We start from the raw sequence: 20,880 nt of genomic DNA on the forward strand, positions 1-20,880 counted from the left end.
CCCACAGGCACAGGAAACAGCAGTATTTGGCGAATCCTCCTCGCATTTCCGTCAACATACCAATCACCTTCAGATCACCACCGATGATGTTCCACTAATGAGTTTTATACCCAAATGATTCAAGCAGTGTCTTCATGTTGTCATAGGACTCCCTTAGATGAACAGAATGGGCAATCGGCACACTTGGTTTGACATTTCCATTATGGAGTAGGAGTGCCTTTGAGCTTTTTTGTAAAGAATCAATGAAAAGACACCATGCTAAAGAGTCTGTTGATGTCATGACAATGGCACATTGAGCCGTCAGTTGTGAAGAACGCTGTCAAGTTATGACTTCAACTTCTGTAGTGAGTTACAGTAACACCCTTGGCAAGCAAATGCTTCTGCTTAAGCCTCGAAGAAGTTCTGCTTTGTCTTTCGACAGATTTAAATCACGAACGAGATAGTTTAGCTCTGCTTGTTTAAAAGTCTCTGGTTCTGAATCTTCATCGGCCAGACTGGATCTGATGGCTCTGGATTGTAACCAGAGGCACCTTGACCGTTTCCTCGTCACCTTCTACAGAAGCAAATCCATCATGTGGCAGCACAGGAACAGGCCTTATTGCAGAATCCAGGCTGGTGTATACAATTTTGTGCTTATTTTTGAATGAAAATGCTGTTGTACTCACACGGCATCTGTTGCAGATGACATGTGGAGCCCAAGATTTATCCTGGTCACCCAGAGGGCAGCCAAAGTACAATTTGTATATCTTCTTAAGGTCTATAGTAATTGGGAGACGTGCTTTTGTCTTGAATGAACCACACACATGAGAGAAACTGTCTGGATGATTAATACAATCTAGGCACGGTAACAACTGAAATCGATTGCAATTAATGCCCTATGTAACATAAAACACAGGGAATTGTCATTAAATCTGGTTACATGCTTAGGCTAATTATACCAACTATTATGCAATATATAACTAGCATATCACAAAAACTGTACATGCTAGGGAAAAACTAAACACAGATTTGAAATCAGCATGAAAAACACTACAAAACCCAGCATGAACATCTCCCGACACAAAGAAAACCAGCTTTGGTACCTGTAATTGCTCTTGGTCAGTCGTTTTTATACTGACTGTCTAGACTTTTGTTTCTGTAGTCTGAGATCATCACATTTTCTATTTTACAAATTTTACATTTTATAAGCATAAAAGTTTGTTTTATTTTGACTCGTGAATTCTTGTTTGATGTTTTTGTTGCTGTGATCTTGTGTTTGTTTGTTAAAGGTCTAGTGTTGACCACAATCAATAAGACTGACTGGAATGTCAGGCTCACAGTCAGTTTGTCTCTGACCCTTGGCCAGTTAAACTGTGGGATTGTCAGAGGATGCAAACCAACACTCGACGAAACTTCGGCCCCTCTCACCTTGTCAGTCATGGCATTCATCAGCGAGTTCAGCGTGTCGGCTTTCTGCAGGTACGTTTCCTCCTCCTCCTGTAAAAAACAGAAAAACCTCTTCAAAGTAAAACCTGTGACCTATCAGCTTTAAGTGAGATGTGCAGATTGTCACTTCAAAATAAAATTGAAGTCTTCCACCATAATTACAAAAATAATTTAGCAATAAAATTTAGCACTGCTGTGTGAATCTGGTGATGATGATGAAGACATCTAAAAATTTTATGTCTTGAGAACTGATCAATTAAACGATGTTAAACACTCCAAACAGGACTGATGATGTTAGCAGGCACGCTGGTGACAGAGCACCCTGACCTGTCAGGCAATCAAAGCTGTAAATATTGATATTATTGCTTACCCACTGAGACGCCAGCAAACACACGCATTTTTCAAACCCATTGTCATTACAGCAGAGAGAGTGAGTGTGTGTGTGTGTGTGTGTGTGTGTGTGTGTGTGTGTGTGTGTCTCAGCCTGTATTAGATTCCGTCTCATTAGCATAAACTGCTCTGAGGATGCTTATGAAAGTTTCCCTCTCATTGTGTATGCATTTGTGCGTGTCTATGTCACCTTCCTCCGTCAGAGGGATCGATGTGTTTGAGCTGCAGCTTCATGTTTTATTTAAACGTTTCCTCGAATTGTGTTTGATCTTTCCATTGATCTTTTCATCTTTATGTTCAGCCTTCACAGCTCCTTCGTTCACCTGTGTGTGTTTTCATTTCTACCCTGTCATGTCGGAATTTCTTGTTGTTGTGGCTCCCATCTATGAAAATAAACTGCTCAGACATTCATTTGGTTTTTACTTCCGTTAACAGGAAGCTCAAATATGGAAGACACTAGGAAGAAAGGCAGCACTCACCTGTGTGTGGAGCCTGAGGCGGACATACACCTCCCCCGGCTCACCGCCGTCGCTCTCGGAGGCATGCACGTGTCGGCTGAAGCGTGGCAGAGGGACGGTGGGCCGACTGTCAGGCAGGAACATGTTAGCGGGAGCTGGCGTGATGATGGCGTTTGTCACTGGCCCTAAATGCACAAACAGGAAGTGATGTCGTGGTGCTCAGGAAGTGTCATTTGTGGATGGAGAGACATAATCACTACAGAAGAAATTTTGCTTCCTGTGTAAATTCTACAATGCCCATGGATCCTCTGCTAACCCCACATCGCTCATGACATCATCAGTTCATTAACCATTAGGTCATAGGTATGAACAGGAACCGACTAATCAGGGGCCAACTGACCCGAGACATTAGCTGAATGACAATGAACCCTAAGGTGATGAATGCATGTGAGTTTCCTCGGTGATTCGCAGGTGTAAATCCAGGGTGAATGCCGCCTCTTGCCCCATGGCAGTTGGAATAGGCTCCGCCCCGCTGGGGTGATAAAGATGATGTAGGAGGCTCCTGAAGGTCAAAACTGTTTCTTCTTCTTTCGTGATAGCTCCAGGGTGTTGTTGAAATAAAGCAGTTTGTTTTTGAGTAACATTGCAGCCCATGTTTACATCACTTCCGGTCATCTTGGCTTTCAAGAATGTATCCGTCTCTTAGACGAAACAGGAAGCGAGTCAGTGATGTCGTGAACCAGGCTGAAACTGTACCAATCTGAAACATGCAAATGATGACGGGCTGCAGATTAAAAAGTCTCTTAGGTGAAACTAAATTAGGGGTTTTGCTTACTTGTTTTTGTAACCTTTAACAGTTTTTGGTGCTTTGGTTCTATGACATGTCTGCAGAGGCTAAGCCTACACTTGAAGCCACTGAGGTTTTCGTTGGTGAGAGTGATGCAATGCCACTGTTATTCCACTTCCAGCTGTTGTATTTGTTGTCCTGCAGTTCTCTTTATCTAACATCATTTATCATAACAGCGTAGCGGTCACAAACTGTTTGCTCCTTCCGAAAAACAACAACACCTGGAACTAATTACGTGTCTACCTTAAATACATTCACATAAACACACTATACCATAAAACAAAAAAGGTGACCCCTAGCGGCAGACATAAGGTAACAACCCAAAAAAAATGTCTCCTACAAAGTCAGTTAGGTGAAAAATGCACTGTTGGTTTCCTGCACGTGCTCAGTTCTTATCTGCTGATGTTCGTTGGTCTGCTCTCAGCAGCTCCTTCGGCTGATAAAACCTTAACTGTCCTGCAGCGTTTCCTCATCCGGCACACTGACAGAACCTCTCTCAAGCACCAGAAGAAGAAGAGACGAGTGGGCCTGACCTGACCATCAAACTTTCATTACATCAACCTGGCGGGGTGGGGGGTGGAGGCAGAGCCAGGTGTTGGTCACGCTACGTATCCTGTATGAGGATTTTACTGCATCAGATGTGCCTGCCTGAAGTTAGCTTAAACTTTTACACACAGCCTCATTGACAAACTAGGATTTCACCTCCACCACCTGATTGCATACTGTATGTCAGGTCCTCTGGGACTAATACAACATCAACATGTGTTGACCCATAATCAATACGTACTGACGACCATCAGTTTTTGATCAGATCAGAATGTGGCTCCACGCCAACTTCTAGCCTCACACCCCAAAAAAAGACTCTTCTGTCACATGGGCCTTGGTCAGTGTGACAGAAGAGGATGTGGAGAGGGAAGATGGAGGCAGATCATCCTCCCCTGAAGGGAGCATGAGAAAGGAGAAGGAGGAGAAGAAGCTGTCGACTGTCACTTGACATTTCCATCACAGGTGCCTTTGATTTGGTGTTTTACAAATGAAGAGTATTAAAAACTGAAAATAGAGCAAAGTGTCTGAGTTTGTGAAGGACATTCAGAGAAACTCGTGTGAAATATTAAAGTTCTTCTGGTTCATCAGTAAAATATTTAAGCTGCTGCACTCAAGTCACATCAGGAGGAGCTGATGGACATCAACAGATGGCGATCACCTCAATAACACATGACTGCTTCTGCGCTGATGAGGCGCTCTGCAGCAGGGGCAAGCTCACTTTGTTCCAAAAAGCTGCCAGGTCACATGACCTGCATGATCATTTACCAATGAGACTCATGAAGCAGACGGGATTATTCAGATCCCGAAATTCATCACGATTCTGATTAGCACCAGGTAAATCACACCGCTGTGTTTGGTCCCGCTGTGTTTGGTGACAGGTTCTCTGTCAGGCATGTCTGACGTCAGGTTTTCACACCTCGGCACGTTTTGCCGCGATCGCTGCGTCAGTCCCTCAGACAGCTGCGGTCTGCACAAACACGTTCAGGTGTTTTTGTGGGAAGAACGGAAACAGGAGGATCTGCGTGTGAATGAACTGAGCATGCAGTCAATCGTAAATGTCTCTGAAATGTGGCGCTTTGTTCCAAACGGGTGGTTCTAGCAGCAGCAGGTTGGCGTCCAGCGCCATAAAGATCTACACAGATGAACGAAAATCATGGAAAATATTCCAGACCAATGTCCAGTCAGGGCCCGCTGCGCAGCAGTTTAATAATCCAATCATCATCACTGGCAAAAAAACAACTGAGGTCAAAACATTCAGAGGTCAAAGGTTAAATAACAAGGTCCATGGTGGCTCTCCTCCACCTATTGAAGATTCCTCTGGCTGCTGATTGAGACAAGGACCAGAAGCTCCGCCTCCAGCACAGTGTGTGTGTGCGTGAGAGAACCAGTGCCATCTGTAACCACGGTGACCACAGGTCCTCTGAGAAACTGTCCCACTGCAACTCATCAACCTGTCATCAACGCTCTTCCATCAGCTGCAACAGCCAATCAGGTCAGGACAAACACAGGAAGTGGAATGGCGCCTTTAATCTCCTCAGCTTCCTTCACTTGCAGCCAATCAGAAGGAGCGGCTCTGAGCAAGGCGTGCTCCATCAGTAAATCTGCCGCCACACTGACACGCTGCCAGACTCATTTCACGCCAACAGAAGCTCCAAACCGCAGCGCGTGGGAGCGGATTTACTGCATCTGCCTCCACCTTCAGTCCTCCAAAACAGTCCTCTGCACCTCCACCTCCCCACTCTGTATTCACTCCGCCTTCAGCGCCTCAGCTCACTGTCACTCTAACTTCCTGTCTGGGGACTTTTTAAATTAATTTCCCTGAGATTAGCTCGAGGATCTGTTTAAGAGCCTGAAGGATGACAAATCACTCGGGAGACGATAAAGCAGCTGAGCTGACTGACACACCTGAGCCCCGAAACAGGAAGTAGGTCATTTACACAAAGAAACAAGCGAGCTGACCTCACCTGCTCACTCTAAACAGCTTTTTTATCACCTGTACTCCGTTAGCAGCTTCACCTCTAGCAGCCGCCTCGCCGTGCTCCTCGCTGTGAGACCAGCCAGCGGCGGCGTCTTTCAAAGGTTAATGTGAAACTAGTAAGACTGCAGCAGCTGCTGAAGATGTTTTATCTGCTCAGAAAGTAGTTTACAGCAGACTGAAGACCACAGCCTTGTGACCACGACTCAGAGTCTGTTCACCTGAAGGTTTCCCATGAAGAGCTGAGCCACGCCCACCACGCCCTCTCCCCACCAGAGCAAATCTTATGCCCAGAGATTCTGAAATCTACCCACCCATCCATCCATCCATCATCTTCTCCATTATCCACCTCCTTAACCTCTGATGCATGCTGCGTGCTGCCCCAGCTTCAGATGTTCCAAAATAAAGTTGAAGACGTTTTTGCCTGCAGGTTAAACTTCTACAGCCTCACACATTACAGCTGCACTCCTGAGAGCCAGCAGCTTCATCTTTGACCTAGAGCACCAGACACATGATGTGCCAATTCAAAATATGGACACAGATCAAACAAGCAGAACCACAATAACAAGCCGTTTGATTGGCTTCTAGGTTAGCATGACGCTAAATGTTGAATAAAAGTTCGTGATTAAAATACTGCTCTGGCTCATCGATGATGGCTCATTGATCAGCCAGAGCAGGTGGTTCCAACACCCGATCAATAAGTATAAAAGCAGTTGCTGAACCAGGTTTACACGTGCAGTCTGTCCTGGGGGTTCAGTCCCCAGGCATGTCAGTGCCTTGGTCAGATGCAGCTGATAGCTCATCTGATTTCAACTAAGCTGCCGCTCCAGAATAAAACCAATCCCTGAGAGACTATGCTCAGGGTGAGAAACTCCACCAGCAAAACACAATGACCGGCAGGTCACCTTGCAGGTGAGCAGAAAGAAGCTCAGACATAGATTTCAAAATGAAGGTGTTTATAAACCTTAAAAAGCAGCTTAAATATTTTTGAGCTTTTATATGAAAGTCAATGATACAATGATTCAAGGTGAAGTAAATGTGTGTCTACCACTGAGTCTCTGCATGACTGCTACCATTTATTGAAGGGTCATTCTGATATTTATCAGATTTTATTTTGAAAAGCCATAAAAACTGGCATCACTTACAGTCCCTGATGAGTTTTAAAAAGTCTAGCACACTTCCTGTAAAACCTGTTAGTCATTTAAACTTTGAATGACGTGTCTATGATAAAGAAAGGGTTTTTTTTTCAGGATGTCTTCCCAGTAAAACAAAGGCCAAGACACATGCTGATATAACCTGTGTGTGTGTGTGTGTGTGTGTGTGTGTGTGTGTGTGTGTGTGTGTGTGTGTGTGCGTGCGTGCGTGCGTGCGCGTGCGTGTTCAAAGCTGAGGGAAAGTGTTAAACATCAAAATTTAGGTGGAATGATAATAATAACTGGTGCTGATGCTCAGTTATTTAATTAAAAACTGTAAATCTCTAGGGGACCCGCAGGCTCTGTTTTAACACATCGTTAAAGGGTGTCCTCGCTCTTGCATCATAAATAAAATCCCCGAGCAGTGAAACTCAGGAGGTTTGTACTGAAAAGTCAGAGCAGAATTCCTGCTTGTTGTGCTAATAGAAACGGGCTAATTATCTCCCACTCAATTACACATATTGATCGTCTGCTTGGCTCCGGCTGCTGGAATTACACTAATGGTCCAAATGTGGTCCAGAACGACAGATAAATCAGACTGAGTGTGTTAGAGGCTGAAGGGCTGCCAACACACTGCAGACACTCTGAGGAAACACCCTCAGCTGGTTCGGAGCCTCTCACCTGGATGTTTTATCGATATTCCACTAAACCAGGGGTCTCAAACTTAAATGAGCTGTGGGCCATTCCTGGCACTGTCATCTCGTTGGAGGGCCACTAGTGTTCAAGTAGTACAAAAAAAACAAACAAGAAAACACCCACAAATATTTCAGAAAATGTTTTGTTTGTTTGTTTTTTTTATTTCAAATATTGTATAACAAGACAAATCTTTTTTTTTCCCCTCCCTCTTAACTAACTGAAGCCTTTCATTTAACTACCAAATAAACACATTGGTCCTCTCTTTCTGGCCACACATGCGGCAGCACTTCTATCATTTTGTTCGTATTCAACAAAATAAAAATGCAGACATAAGTGTACACATCTTCCCCCAAACAAATCCTCCCTAACAAAAAAGTCACTTCAAGGGCCTTTAATTTCTTCACGTCAATATACGGGCCAAAAGTAGGGCTGACGTGGGCTGCAAGTGGCCCCCGGGCCGCCACTTTGAGACCCCTGCACTAAACAAACTCATGAAAGACACTTATCACATCAACTGCTTCATGAGCTGAAGGAAAGTTGTTTTTTTTATACCATAAATCTGCAGTTCATCTACCGTCCTGCAAAGGCAGCAGTGAGTCCGTCTCCATGTTAAAATTAACAAGTTTCCAACCAGACACAAAAACTAGTTTAGCCCCAAAAGATCATTTCTCTCTTCACAACAACTGTACAGGTGAAGAATGTTTTTAGAAAACAACTGTTTGCATTATTAGGGGCGTGGCATCTTTGATTGCAGACAGCTAGCCACCTGTCAAAGCTTCACCAAAGCCTAATTTTACTCAGTGTGGATGTTAATGTAACGCAAGTATGCAGATTAGTTGCTAACATAATTTAGCTCATCTTAAAAACTGTCAGATTCTTTCATCTGAGCACAGCGCCCCCCCCCATCAGTAGCACTGATAACTGCAGGTGGTGAGTCTTCATCAAATTTTCATTGAATGCCATTTGTTTACTGAGATACTCCTGAGATCATTGCATTTAATTTAATGCTATCAAATATAAAAGAAAATCATTGAAACTGTCAGTCAAATGTGGGCTGCTGAAATGAAAGTTTGCATGTTTTGCGATGTCACAGAAATCATTTATCTCATCTCTATCATGATAAACCTTTCTTCTGCGAGTCAGCTTCCTGTCTGTGGTTCTCTTACAGACTGATCATAATTCAGCTGCTGATGATTCGTCTCAGCAAAAAGTCAGGATTGTAGTGAAGATGAATCTCTGGGAGGTAAAAGCAGCAGTTAAATGTCAGCACTGCAGATGGGCTGCCTCGCAATAGCCTTCCTGTACGGCCATCACACTAATCCCGCCCACCAGCTCTTCCAAAAAGTTCCTTTTTAGCTGAACAACAAAAATCCAGCAGCTCAATTAGAGAACACATCAGGAAGCGACTCTGACGCGTCACGCCAAGGACGCCGTCCAAACAGCTGATCTATGACATCAGAAAACACCTGGCGACTACAACGGTAACCTACAGCCACATGAATGGACAGCTTGCCACGCCATGGAGTTGGCAGCTTCATGTTTAATAGTTGAAAAATGTAAAGAAAACCTGCAGTTTGCAGGAACGCCACAAAGACAACTCAACTCAGTCACTGATGTTTGTGACTGAAAATGCTGTCACGCTCAGGTGTACGGTTCAATGCAGCATGGTGTGTTCAAGTGTCACTGTGTTTTTTATTCTAGTGCGATATGTTCAGGGGCCCTCAGAGCTGTCAGTGTCTCCCCCAGCCTCTCCGGGTAATGAGTCCTGAGATGAGGTGGTGGCAGCAGAGAGAGGTGGTCTCGCCTCATTGCCTGCAGGAGCGGTGCTCTGCTGTCAGACGGCCGTTTCTTTATAACAGTCGCAGATCTAACACGCTGAGAGCCGGCGGAGGAGGCAGGAGCACTCGGACTGACACACACCTCCCCCTCTTCGCTTCTCATGAACTCTTCACGAACCTCTCACTTTATTTGGTTTATTTCACAGCAGCTCAGATAATCAGTCTCTCACACACACACACACACACACACACAGTGTGTTCGATAACAGTGATGGGATGCAGCGTCTCCTCCAAGCTTAGCACCTGTAGATGGATCTCAGATGAAGTCTCTGAGGATCACGTGATGCTGAGCCAATCACAGCATCTCAAATCAGAGACTTCTGCACAGACTTGCCTCAGTCAGACTCAACCGTCAAATGATCTACTTGCTGTGAGGCATCATTGTTCTCACCAGAACCAAATGAAACAAAATAACTGATTAAAAATGGCGAGGAGATGTCTGAGGACCGCCTTCTGTTCCTGTGTTCTTCCTGGGTGCTCCAGGGTCCTGGAGCCATGTGAGTTTACATTTTTAACAAAGTGATAGACGGCGACCTATCCAGGTGTGTCCCACCTCTCGCCCGTTGACTGTACCCAACAGAGGGCGCTTGTGAGCGCACTGGTTTCTTTTTTTTCTTTTTTTTTTTTTTTTTACCTTTCTGTGAAGGTAGTCAGCATGATGCCTACAGACAAACATCTGCATGTTAATCAGTGACATCACTATGATGTCACGCTGATTGTTCTTCACTTCACTCAGTTAAAAAGGCTCAGCTTCAGCCTGGATTCAACTCATAACCCTGAGAGTATTTCAGGTTTGTTCCAGCTGTGACATACCTGCAGCGCTACCTGTTTGACACTGGTTTCCTGTGCTGACCCTGCCCCTTTTGCCTCACAGCTGGACTCATAGACCGGTGCTGAGGGGAGCACATTGGTCATGTTTAGTAGGGCTGCACGATTAATCGTTAGAAAATCGCGATCTCGATTCATACTTATGTGCGATCTCATTTCCAAATGACAACGATTTAAAAAAAAAAAAAAAAAGACGACGACGACTGTACCGCATTTTGATCCGGGACGTAATCTGCATGAAAACAAGCGCTCCCTCTTCCTGCTCAACAAATGACATGGGCGGAGCCTTATACCACGTGATACAGAAGCTGTGCCGTGATGCTCAAATTGGCAGGGAAAAAACAACGGAGAACACGTCAGGGATGACGAGAAAGTAACAGGAGAAAATTTGTGCCGGTCAACCACCCAAACATCAATAACGGGAACCTTATACAGCGCTTCCCTATACACGTCGAACTCCCGCAGGCTCAAAGAAATTACGGAGGCTATTACTTATCACCTGACCAAAGATATATCAACACTGTGCAAAACGAGGGATTTAGGAAAATGATCAACACCCTAGACAAACGCTACACAGTGCCGTCCTGCAACTATTTTTCTATTGTTGCACTACCTGCTCTATACACGCAGTGTCGAGCAACGGTGGAGACAGAATTTCAAGCAGTACAACATTTTGCGGCAACCACAAAATGTGAGGCATTTAATTGTTTTTATTTTTATTTATTGTTTTTATGTTCAGTTTCAACTGTTACGAAGTTGATGTGCAGTTAATAAGTGCAATAAATATTTATATTGGAAAAGAAAATCGTGAGAGAATCGTGATCTCAATTCTAGGCAAAAAAATCGTGATTCTCATTTTATGCAAAATCGTGCAGCCCTAATGTTTAGTGAAGCCAGGTTAAAAATCCTTCAGCAGCAAGTGAGGTTTGAGATGGCAGGAATTATATTCTATGGCGTTTCATCACGCTGATCAGTCCGACTCTGCACACATCAGGTAAAATCATCAGACGGGCTGAGAACGAGCACCTCCTCTCGCCTGTTTGTGAGGAGCTGAATCTGCTCTGCTGAGACGAATCCTTTTGAGGCGTTGTCGTCATGGAGGATGAAGCTTTCTCTTTAAATTCACTCTGGCTCTTTGTGAGCAGAAACGTGACTGGGGAGGGTGAGCCGCGCATCTGGCCAAAGCATGGATTACCGTCGCTGACGGCCGTTTGAAGTGAGACGAATTTGGCGCGGAGGATTTGGTTAATTACAAAATGTCAGTCACGATCACGGCGGGGAGGTCCCTTCTCGTGTTCCTGTCAGAACCACACCGCCGCTCATCATCAAGCAGACACCAGAGGAGGAGATGGCGCCGCCAGCGTCACCACTCATTAATAACCCAGCAGCAGCTGAGGAGGAGGCGGTTAAGTCCAGCCACCTCAGGTTAAACAGCACCTCCCTGAGGTGACAGCTTAAAAGTGCAGCTTCCATCGACCCACATGTAACCAGAAGTAGATCTCAAGCTGAGATTTCTTTTGAGCAAAGCAGCATGGATAGAAAACTCAACCCTGATGATGTCACAGGGTGCGGGACTTACCTTTGTGTGTGAGGCAGCGGATGCTCTGTTTACTCTGAATGTCCCACAGTCTAACCGTTTCATCGTGTGACCCTGACAGCAGGAGAGTCCCGTCCATCGACACTGAAAGACACGTCACCATGTTCCTGAGGAGAACACAGAACCACGATCAATAAAGTTAATTAACCCTAATCAACAATCATCCTGAACCTTGATCATTGAAGTTAATCCACAGTAAACACCTGTTAGAAGGGCTTCCTCTGACGTGCGTGTTATTCACTACCATCTGGATTATTTCACCGGTGGAAATGAGCTCTTCATCACACGTGTCGTTTTCCCCACACCGGTTTTCAGTTTATGGTCGTTCATGTTTCCTACCACACCCACTGCTTGGCGAGCGTGGAATTAATCAAGAGACAGCCCACCACCATTTATCACCGTGATGTCACACCTCAGCCCAAGCAGACTCCCACAAGTCCGACGAGAAGCACCGTGAAAACATGTGGACAATACTCTGCTGTGATAAATACAGTGGCTTGCAAAAGTATTCGGCCCCCTTGAACTTTTCCCCATTTTGTCACATTACAGCCACAAACATGAATCAATTTTATTGGAATGCCACGTGAAAGACCAATACAAAGTGGTGTACACGTGAGAAGTGGAAGGAAAATCATACATGATTCCAAACATTTTTTACAAATAAATAACTGCAAAGTGGGATGTGCGTAATTATTCAGCCCCCTGAGTCAATACTTTGTAGAACCACCTTTTGCTGCAATTACAGCTGCCAGTCTTTTAGGGTATGTCTCTACCAGCTTTGTACATCTACAGACTGAAATCCTTGCCCATTCTTCTTTGTAAAACAGCTCCAGCTCAGTCAGGTTAGATGGACAGCGTTTGTGAACAGCAGTTTTCAGATCTTGCCACAGATTCTCGATTGGATTTAGATCTGGACTTTGACTGGGCCATTCTAACACATGCATATGTTTTGTTTTAAACCATTCCATTGTTGCCCTGGCTTTATGTTTAGGGTCGTTGTCCTGCTGGAAGGTGAACCTCCGCCCCAGTCTCAAGTCTTTTGCAGACTCCAAGAGGTTTTCTTCCAAGATTGCCCTGTATTTGGCTCCATCCATCTTCCCATCAACTCTGACCAGCTTCCCTGTCCCTGCTGAAGAGAAGCACCCCCAGAGCATGATGCTGCCACCACCATATTTGACAGTGGGGATGGTGTGTTCAGAGTGATGTGCAGTGTTAGTTTTCCGCCACACATAGCGTTTTGCATTTTGGCCAAAAAGTTCCATTTTGGCCTCATCTGACCAGAGCACCTTCTTCCACATATTTGCTGTGTCCCCCACACGGCTTGTGGCAAACTGCAAACGGGGCTTCTTATGGTTTCCTGTTAACAATGGCTTTTTCTTGCCACTCTTCCATAAAGGCCAACTTTGTGCAGTGCACGACTAATAGTTGTCCTATGGACAGATTCCCCCACCTGAGCTGTAGATCTCTGCAGCTCGTCCAGAGTCACCATGGGCCTCTTGGCTGCATTTCTGATAAGCGCTCTCCTTGTTCGGCCTGTGAGTTTAGGTGGACGGCCTTGTCTTGGTAGGTTTACAGTTGTGCCATACTCCTTCCATTTCTGAATGATCGTTTGAACAGTGCTCCGTGGGATGTTCAAGGCTTGGGAAATCTTTTTGTAGCCTAAGCCTGCTTTAAATTTCTCAATAACTTTATCCCTGACCTGTCTGGTGTGTTCTTTGGACTTCATGGTGTTGTTGCTCCCAATACTCTCTTAGACAACCTCTGAGGCTGTCACAGAGCAGCTGTATTTGTACTGACATTAGATTACACACAGGTGCACTCATTGGCACTCATCAGGCAATGTCTATGGGCAACTGACTGCACTCAGACCAAAGGGGGCTGAATAATTACGCACGCCCCACTTTGCAGTTATTTATTTGTAAAAAACATTTGGAATCATGTATGATTTTCGTTCCACTTCTCACGTGTACACCACTTTGTATTGGTCTTTCACGTGGAATTCCAATAAAATGGATTCATGTTTGTGGCTGTAATGTGACAAAATGTGGAAAAGTTCAAGGGGGCTGAATACTTTTGCAAGCCACTGTAACTAGTCGTCTGGCATGGTCATATCCTGTTGAGCACGTGACGGTCTACATGTTATTCATTTATTTTCAAACATGGAGATAAACTGTTTGTACCAAAGTTTGAACAACACATGAAGTTTCTTAATTTTCTGCTACTCATATTAGGCCCCAGCCACACTCCGTCTGAAGCCCCGCCCCACTTGTTCTAATTTTGTGCTTAAACGTCGTGAGTGTTACAGACGATGAAGGTTAATTATCAGTGGACTCGCTGACCTCCAAACGCTCAACGTGATCACCAGCGCCGCTCCTCGCACTGTACTGGGAAAACAATTTGTTCCACACACATGAAAATACTGTTTACAGGGCGGTGCCACGAGGGAAGTAGCAACTAGCGAGAGACTCAAGTGCAGAGCACAGCTGGGTTGTGATGTGACGAGCCTGATAGAGAGACAGGACGGAGATGGGAGTTTCTCCTCGTCCTCCTGAAACTAGGCTGGCGTGGTCCAAACTTCAGAAGAGGAATTCCTCTTTCTAACTTGTACATATAAGAAACATTCGTCTTGGGTTGTAGGACAATTTTATCGCGGCACTGGGCGGGATTTAATGTACAAAGAACATCTTATTGCAAAAGTTGTGCAAAAGAATTGTGTTTATTTATTCCAGCTTTAGTGTCCACATAGTCTTTTTCTCACTATTAAACAAAAAGGTAAAAACGGTTCACCAGAGCTTCTAGCCTAAGCCTTTATTTTGAAAAGAAGAAAAAAGAAAGCTGGTTTTCGTGCACACGCACACACACGAGATGTCATGCGACCATATTCCTGCAAACAAACACCAGCGGCTGTCTCACCTGTGACCTTTAAACACCTGATTCCCCTCGCCATCCGACTGGAACGACTTTTCCCGACCGAGACTCTGCAAACAGTTCAAACAGGTAAACTTTATCATCTCCCCTTAAAGCTGGGAGCTGTGAGTCAAAACATGATTAGGTGAGAAAATGAGACAGACTCACCTGGCTGCACAGAGACACTTGGAAAATATTTCCATCACTTCCTCCACAGAACACGAAGTACTCAGCAGGGTCAAAGGTCACAGACATGATCTCCACATCAAAGAGGATCGAGAGGAGTAGCTCGCCTGAGGACAGCTCCCATACCTAGACAATTAGCAGAAAAAAAACACCTCTAAGACTGTGATGACTTCATATTTTACTGTGCTGAGCTCTGATTGGTCAGATTTAACCCATTACTACATGAACTGCAGACAGACACAGTTTCAAGACACTAACTTGTTTAGAGAAACTAAACGAAGTAAGCTTCCTCCTCAATACCACACTATCTCCTGTTCTTGATTATGGTGAGATGAAGATCATCAGCTGTCCGCTTTACCTGGGTCACAGCTGTCTGGATCGCTGAGCGACATCAGCAGAGGTGCACAAACTCACCTTCACTGTCTGGTCTAAGGAGGCGGTGGCGACTCGAGCCTGAGCTCCCATCAGGCCGCAGTGCAGGTCTGTGATTGGCAGAGAGTGACGAGACATGATGTGGCGAGGCTCAGGGGCGTGGCTTACATCCAGCTGCACAACACTGAAACACAGCGAACAGAGTGAGTGAGTCAGCGATCCGTCTGGCACATCTCAGAGTCACAGGTGACGTGCCGATCTTACCAGGGAAGTCTGAATTTTCTAAAACACACACACAGCTAAAGCTGCACCTGCTGGACACTGCACCTCTCTCCAGGCTGACTTCACATTTGTGTTCTTGTCATGAAACACCTTGCTGCTGATTAAAAGCTACAGAACGCTCCAGATGTGTTTTCAGGTGTGTCTCACCTTGACAGACTCCACACCAGAGCCAGGTTGTCTTTTCCACCGGAAACAAAATGGCTGCTGTCATCAGTGAACTTCAGACAGGTGACGTCCTGATAGTGACGACTAAGGACAGACAGCAGTTTACCTGTGCACACCTGATCAGTGAGAAAACAGAGTAAACAAACCTGAACCAAGAGACAAAAAAAAAAAACGACGTAAAAACATAAAAGGAAGAACTGTCTCTCTAAGCTCTTCCTGAAATGTTTGAATCCTCGTTCCAATCAGCTCCTTCAGCCTCTGATCACCTCCATATGGCTGCTGGAGTTTTATTCTAACATTGAACCTGCAGGAGGGTCCAGATGTTCTCATGAACCAGTTTTAGTGAGTTAGTCTTAAAACAGCACGAGCTGATCTCCAATCTTGTGTTCACATTTCACTTTACAAACCCTCCTCCATGCATTCAGCTTCTACTGTGACCTCTCTGATGAACAGGATGGAAACAGCTGAGGAGCTCTGAGATGGTGATGCTCTTTCTTAAACTGCTCTGTCAGCATCATCTAAGCAGCTTTTTGTGGTGTCAGTAAGTCAATAATGAGCTTTTATGTTAAACACCTGGAGATGCTTAAAGACGTGTTTTCTGTTCAGATTAACTTTATCTGTTAGTTCTTCAGAGAACACAAGAACATTAGAATCTTTTCTCCACACGAATCCTGTGGGGAGTTGTGCTTCTTATTCCTGTGTGGGTTCTCTCCTTGTTCTCAGAGTTCCTTCCCTAGTCCAAGTCCTGACTGAGCCTGAGTGCTGATCCGTCTCTATGTCAACCCTGTGATAAACTGGAGACCTGTCAAGGTGTACCTTGTGTCACCTATAGCTCAGATAAGCTCCTACCCCAGCAAGACTAAATTAAATAAGAGAAATAGATGGACGGATGTATTCTAAACTTTCTGTTTGGTCAATAATTTCTTTTTGGTAACAATGCTTCCTGTAACATTGGAAAGTCTGGGGTTTTTTTTGTTTGTTTTGGTTTTTTTAAATGGTGCCACATTTGTAGGGAAAAGGCATTTGTGGGTTGAGCAGCAGAGTTCAGTACGTGGGCTGTGCCCATGACAAACCAAATCTTCTCTGCCAATGCTAAACAGCTGCTATTGACTCTCGTTTGGTATTATATATTGGATGGGATGATTGAAGTCTGAAGAAACAAGACATGTTTAACAGTTTATTTACTGAACAATCAGGGGCCTCACTAGCATCTGTACAAACCACACAGAGCCACAGCAGCCTGGCACCTCCTCATCACACTAGTCACCAGCTTGGTCACACACTGGTGCAATCCCATTCAAAGGGCAGATTGCTTACTGACCGCTTGATTGATGAGTGACCAGGATGAATGAACCTGCTGAACAGGTACTTCACATCAGTAGAGTTACTGAAAGAACTTCTCATCTGCATCGTGCTGTCTGCCTGAGTCGTACAGCACAGGCTAAACAGGATCTTAAAATTAATAAATTACATTCAGCCAATCAGAGCTTGAATAGACTCACCTCCCACAGGTAAATGGCCTCAGCGACTCCAGCAGCAAGAAAGAGTCCATTAGGTGAAGCAGAAAGACAAGTGACCACACCTGGACACACGATCTTCTGCTGCAGCTGATCCTGAACAACAAAAGAACAAGTGGGTGTGTCTACGAGGGAAGATCAACATATCCAGGCTTACTCTGTTAAGCTGGCTTAACAAAATTTAAAAAGCTCAGTCAGAGATTATCAGTGACCATGAATATCAGAACAGTGGGCATCAGCTTGGTGTTTAACCCCCATCTTCTTTTCTGCTTTTATGCTCTGAGCATGATCAGACATTCAATTTTCACTTCAATTCCATTTTATTTATATACACCACCAAATCACAGCAACAGTTGCCCTAAGGTCATGCCATCCAGGTACCACACTTCATGGAGCTGTATACAGTTCAGAGCTCTGATGTGTCACATTAGAAACAAACATAAACCCCAGCAAACATTTTTATTGTGATGCTTTGTGTGCTTCTGATGATTGGGTATTTCCAGCAGCATTTCTTTTTATTTTCTTTAAAGACGTCTATCAGAGTTACTACAGGAAATTAAAAGAGAAAACTCAGTGTGAATAACATTTTTGCTACCAAAATAAAACTAGACCAAATAGAATAAAACAAGAACTGAAAACAATATTTGATGATCTCCATTATGCGCTGAACAGTTCAGAGTACCCAAGGTCCCTGAGCGGGTCCTGGAGAGCGCCCCATCTGGAGACTATTGTCGTACTTCGGGGCTTTAACGTTAACATGGGCGACAGCACCTGGAGGGGCGTGACTGTGAGGAACCCAACATGTTCTGTTATTGGACTGTGTTAAACACAGTTCTCCATAATGAACATCATGAAATTTTCAAGTGTATGTGGCACCAGGACACAGCTGCTCCTCTGATAGGAGGACGTGGAGCTTAGTTGATGCATTTTGTGGAACTTGACCCAGTGGGCTTAGCTAATTATAGGCCAACCTTCCTTTCTTGAAAGAGTAGTTGTCAAACAGCTCTGATCATCTGCAGAGGAATGGCTTATTTGAAGAGTTTCAGTCAGGTTTCAGAGCTTATCACAGCACAAAAACAGCTTTAGTGAAGGTTACAAATGATCTTCTTATGGCCTCTGACAGTGGACTCATCTCTGTGCTTGTCCTGCTAGACCTCAGTGCAATGTTCGATACTGTTGACCATAATATTCTATTAGAATGATTAGAGCATGCTGTAGGTATTACAGGTACTGCGCTGCAGTGGTTTTTGTATCATATCTATCTAATGGACTCCAGTTTGTTCATGTAAATGAGAGTCCTCTTCACACACTAAGGTTAACTATGAAGTTCCACAGGGTTCAGTGCTAGGACCAATTCTGTTTATATTATACATTCTTCCCTTAGGCAGCATCATCAGAAGGCATAGCATACATTTTCACTGTTATGCAGATGACACACAACTATCTAATCCACGAAGCCTGATAACACACACCAAGTAGTTAAACTCCAGGAATATCTTAAAGACAAAGACCTGGATGACATTAATTTTCTGCTTCTAAATTCAGATAAAACTGAAGATATCCAACTGAGGTGATGAGGTCAGACACAGATCAGCAAGGGTCAAACAACAGGTGATCAGCATCCATCACCAAAGTGACCAGCAGCACACCCTCAACACTCTGAAAACGGCTCTGCGTACCTGCAGTACACCCACAGGTGTGTTCATGTTACATTTGAGCAGCACGCTTTCAAAGTAGAATGCTTCACAGAGAAACTGCACATCTGTAAGATGTCTCAACAAGACCTGTGTGTACTAACACAGCATCTGTGTGGAAACACGTGGACTCACGAATCAGCTTCTTTAACGTTGAGCTGCAGCCATCACACAGGTAAGGTTTGAGGACAGATAAACGGGGTTCGGTAAGGGGTCCGAGTGGTTCTGACAACGGCTCTACTTTTCCTTTTTCACAGAATTAAAGTGGCAGCTTTCTAAACGCTTTGTTTACACCTTTAGAGGGACTGCGGGTTTTTGGCCACCTGTCCGCGCTGGGGGGCAGAGCGTTAGTTTGGTGACTCTCGCCTGGTGAGCGAGGTGGGCTCAGGTGAGCTCAGCTGGGCCAGGTACTGTCCTACCTTTCTCTGCAGCTCCCACACGTTGATGAAGTTCTTGCCGAGCTGCGCGGACAGCAGGTACTCCCCGCCGAGCACCGTGAGGCTGCGCGCGCCGCTGTTCCCGCCGCGGTACGAGAGCAGGCTGGAGCCGCTGTGCGGGTCGAACACGGTGCAGTTCCACAGCTGGGACCCCGAATCGCTGCTCAGCAGGACCTCCAGAGGAGCCGCCATCATACACACACACACCGGCCACCACCGTATACTCTACGTCACGTCCGAGACCGATGCGTCACGTCCGGCCGCGGTGCACTGTGGGAGATGTAGGGACAGGCTCTATTTAGAAACACCTGTTTTTCTCCAAAAATATTTAACACAAGTAAAAATACAACTTAGAGCACGGGAAGCGTTATATACACAAACATTCTAAACAAATGATAAATCATTCAGGTTTTTACTCACTTGAAAGCAAATATGAACATTTTGCATAATTAAACCTCCATTTTAAGAACCACACATTTTTTTATTTATTTTATTTTATTTTTTTTAAACATTCCTGAATGCCACCCGCTCAATTGGACGGGCGTGATGAGGCAGCATACGTGCCTTCACGGATAAACTGTGCCCCCTTGTGGTAACAACTAAAATACTGCGTCTCAGTCAAACAATAACACGAATGCAGTCCAACACATTTCGCAACTTGAGTACACAAATTAAATATCTCAACAAGCTTTCTCGTTTCTAGACTGATAAAACCATGATGATTTTATTTTATTGTGCTTTCATTGAATCCGTTTTATCTTTTCTTTGGTGTTGTGGTTATCTGTAAAGAAAAGGAAGCACATCTGAACCTAACATCCCTTTACACCAGACAGTTACAGTGGTTGGCCGGTTTACTTTTCTGGACTCAAACCCTTTGCACAGTGAATTTCAGTTTCTTCCTTCTGGGTGAAGATTTCTGTGTCTTTAAGATATGAGGAAAACCAGTGCAGAACTTAACATGTCAAAAGAATGTAATTATTGATGGTTTCAAATGCTGCACTGATTCCAGCAACACTACCAATGGTGCACAAAGCACAATCAACCAAACAACCATTAAAGCCATTAATCAATCAGCTGAACAACCCAACTAGTCAATCAATGCATCGATCAGCCAATCAGTCAGTGAACCAACATTAGGTCTCTATATTCTCTATCCTTGTTACTACTCGAATTAATAATTGATCAAGACATTGATTGATTACAGAAACCTGGTTACAGTAGGATGATTATGATAGTTTAAATAAATCAACACCCCTGAGTTAATTGTCAGAATCCTCTTAACACAGGCAGAGGAGAGGGTATGGCAGCAATCTTTTCCTCCAGCTTATTGATCCACCAAAGACCCAGACAGAATTTTAATTCATTTGAAATCCTGACACTTACCCTTGTCTAAATTTAAAATATAGTTTTATTTATTGTTATCTATCGTCCAACATGGGCCTTACTTAAAGTTTTGTCTGATTTCTCAGACCTTTATCTGATTTAGTGCTCAAATAAATATATTATTTTGATTGATATTTAACATCAATTCAATTCAAGTTAATTTTATACATATAGCACCAAATCACAACAACAGTTGACTCAAAG

The 20,880-nt window shown here is 44.4% G+C and overlaps 1 protein-coding gene across 1 annotated transcript in view; it reads right to left on the reverse strand.

The window, feature by feature from the left end:
• wdr18 (WD repeat domain 18) overlaps positions 1 to 19,553 on the reverse strand; it is a 25,284-nt gene extending 5,731 nt beyond the window's left edge. The window contains exons 1-9 of the mRNA XM_003451323.5: positions 19,276 to 19,553; positions 17,148 to 17,258; positions 15,628 to 15,761; positions 15,241 to 15,382; positions 14,809 to 14,952; positions 14,647 to 14,711; positions 11,716 to 11,840; positions 2,295 to 2,458; positions 1,408 to 1,476 (exon numbers count right to left, since the gene is read on the reverse strand). Coding sequence (XP_003451371.2) covers positions 1,408 to 1,476; positions 2,295 to 2,458; positions 11,716 to 11,840; positions 14,647 to 14,711; positions 14,809 to 14,952; positions 15,241 to 15,382; positions 15,628 to 15,761; positions 17,148 to 17,258; positions 19,276 to 19,488 — 1,167 coding nt within the window. The 5' untranslated portion in view covers positions 19,489 to 19,553. The remainder of the gene's footprint in view (positions 1 to 1,407; positions 1,477 to 2,294; positions 2,459 to 11,715; positions 11,841 to 14,646; positions 14,712 to 14,808; positions 14,953 to 15,240; positions 15,383 to 15,627; positions 15,762 to 17,147; positions 17,259 to 19,275) is intronic.
• Positions 19,554 to 20,880: the final 1,327 nt, after the last annotated feature.

Source organism: Oreochromis niloticus, linkage group LG23, assembly GCF_001858045.2.
Source record: "Oreochromis niloticus isolate F11D_XX linkage group LG23, O_niloticus_UMD_NMBU, whole genome shotgun sequence".
Taxonomy (NCBI): Eukaryota; Metazoa; Chordata; class Actinopteri; order Cichliformes; family Cichlidae; genus Oreochromis; species Oreochromis niloticus.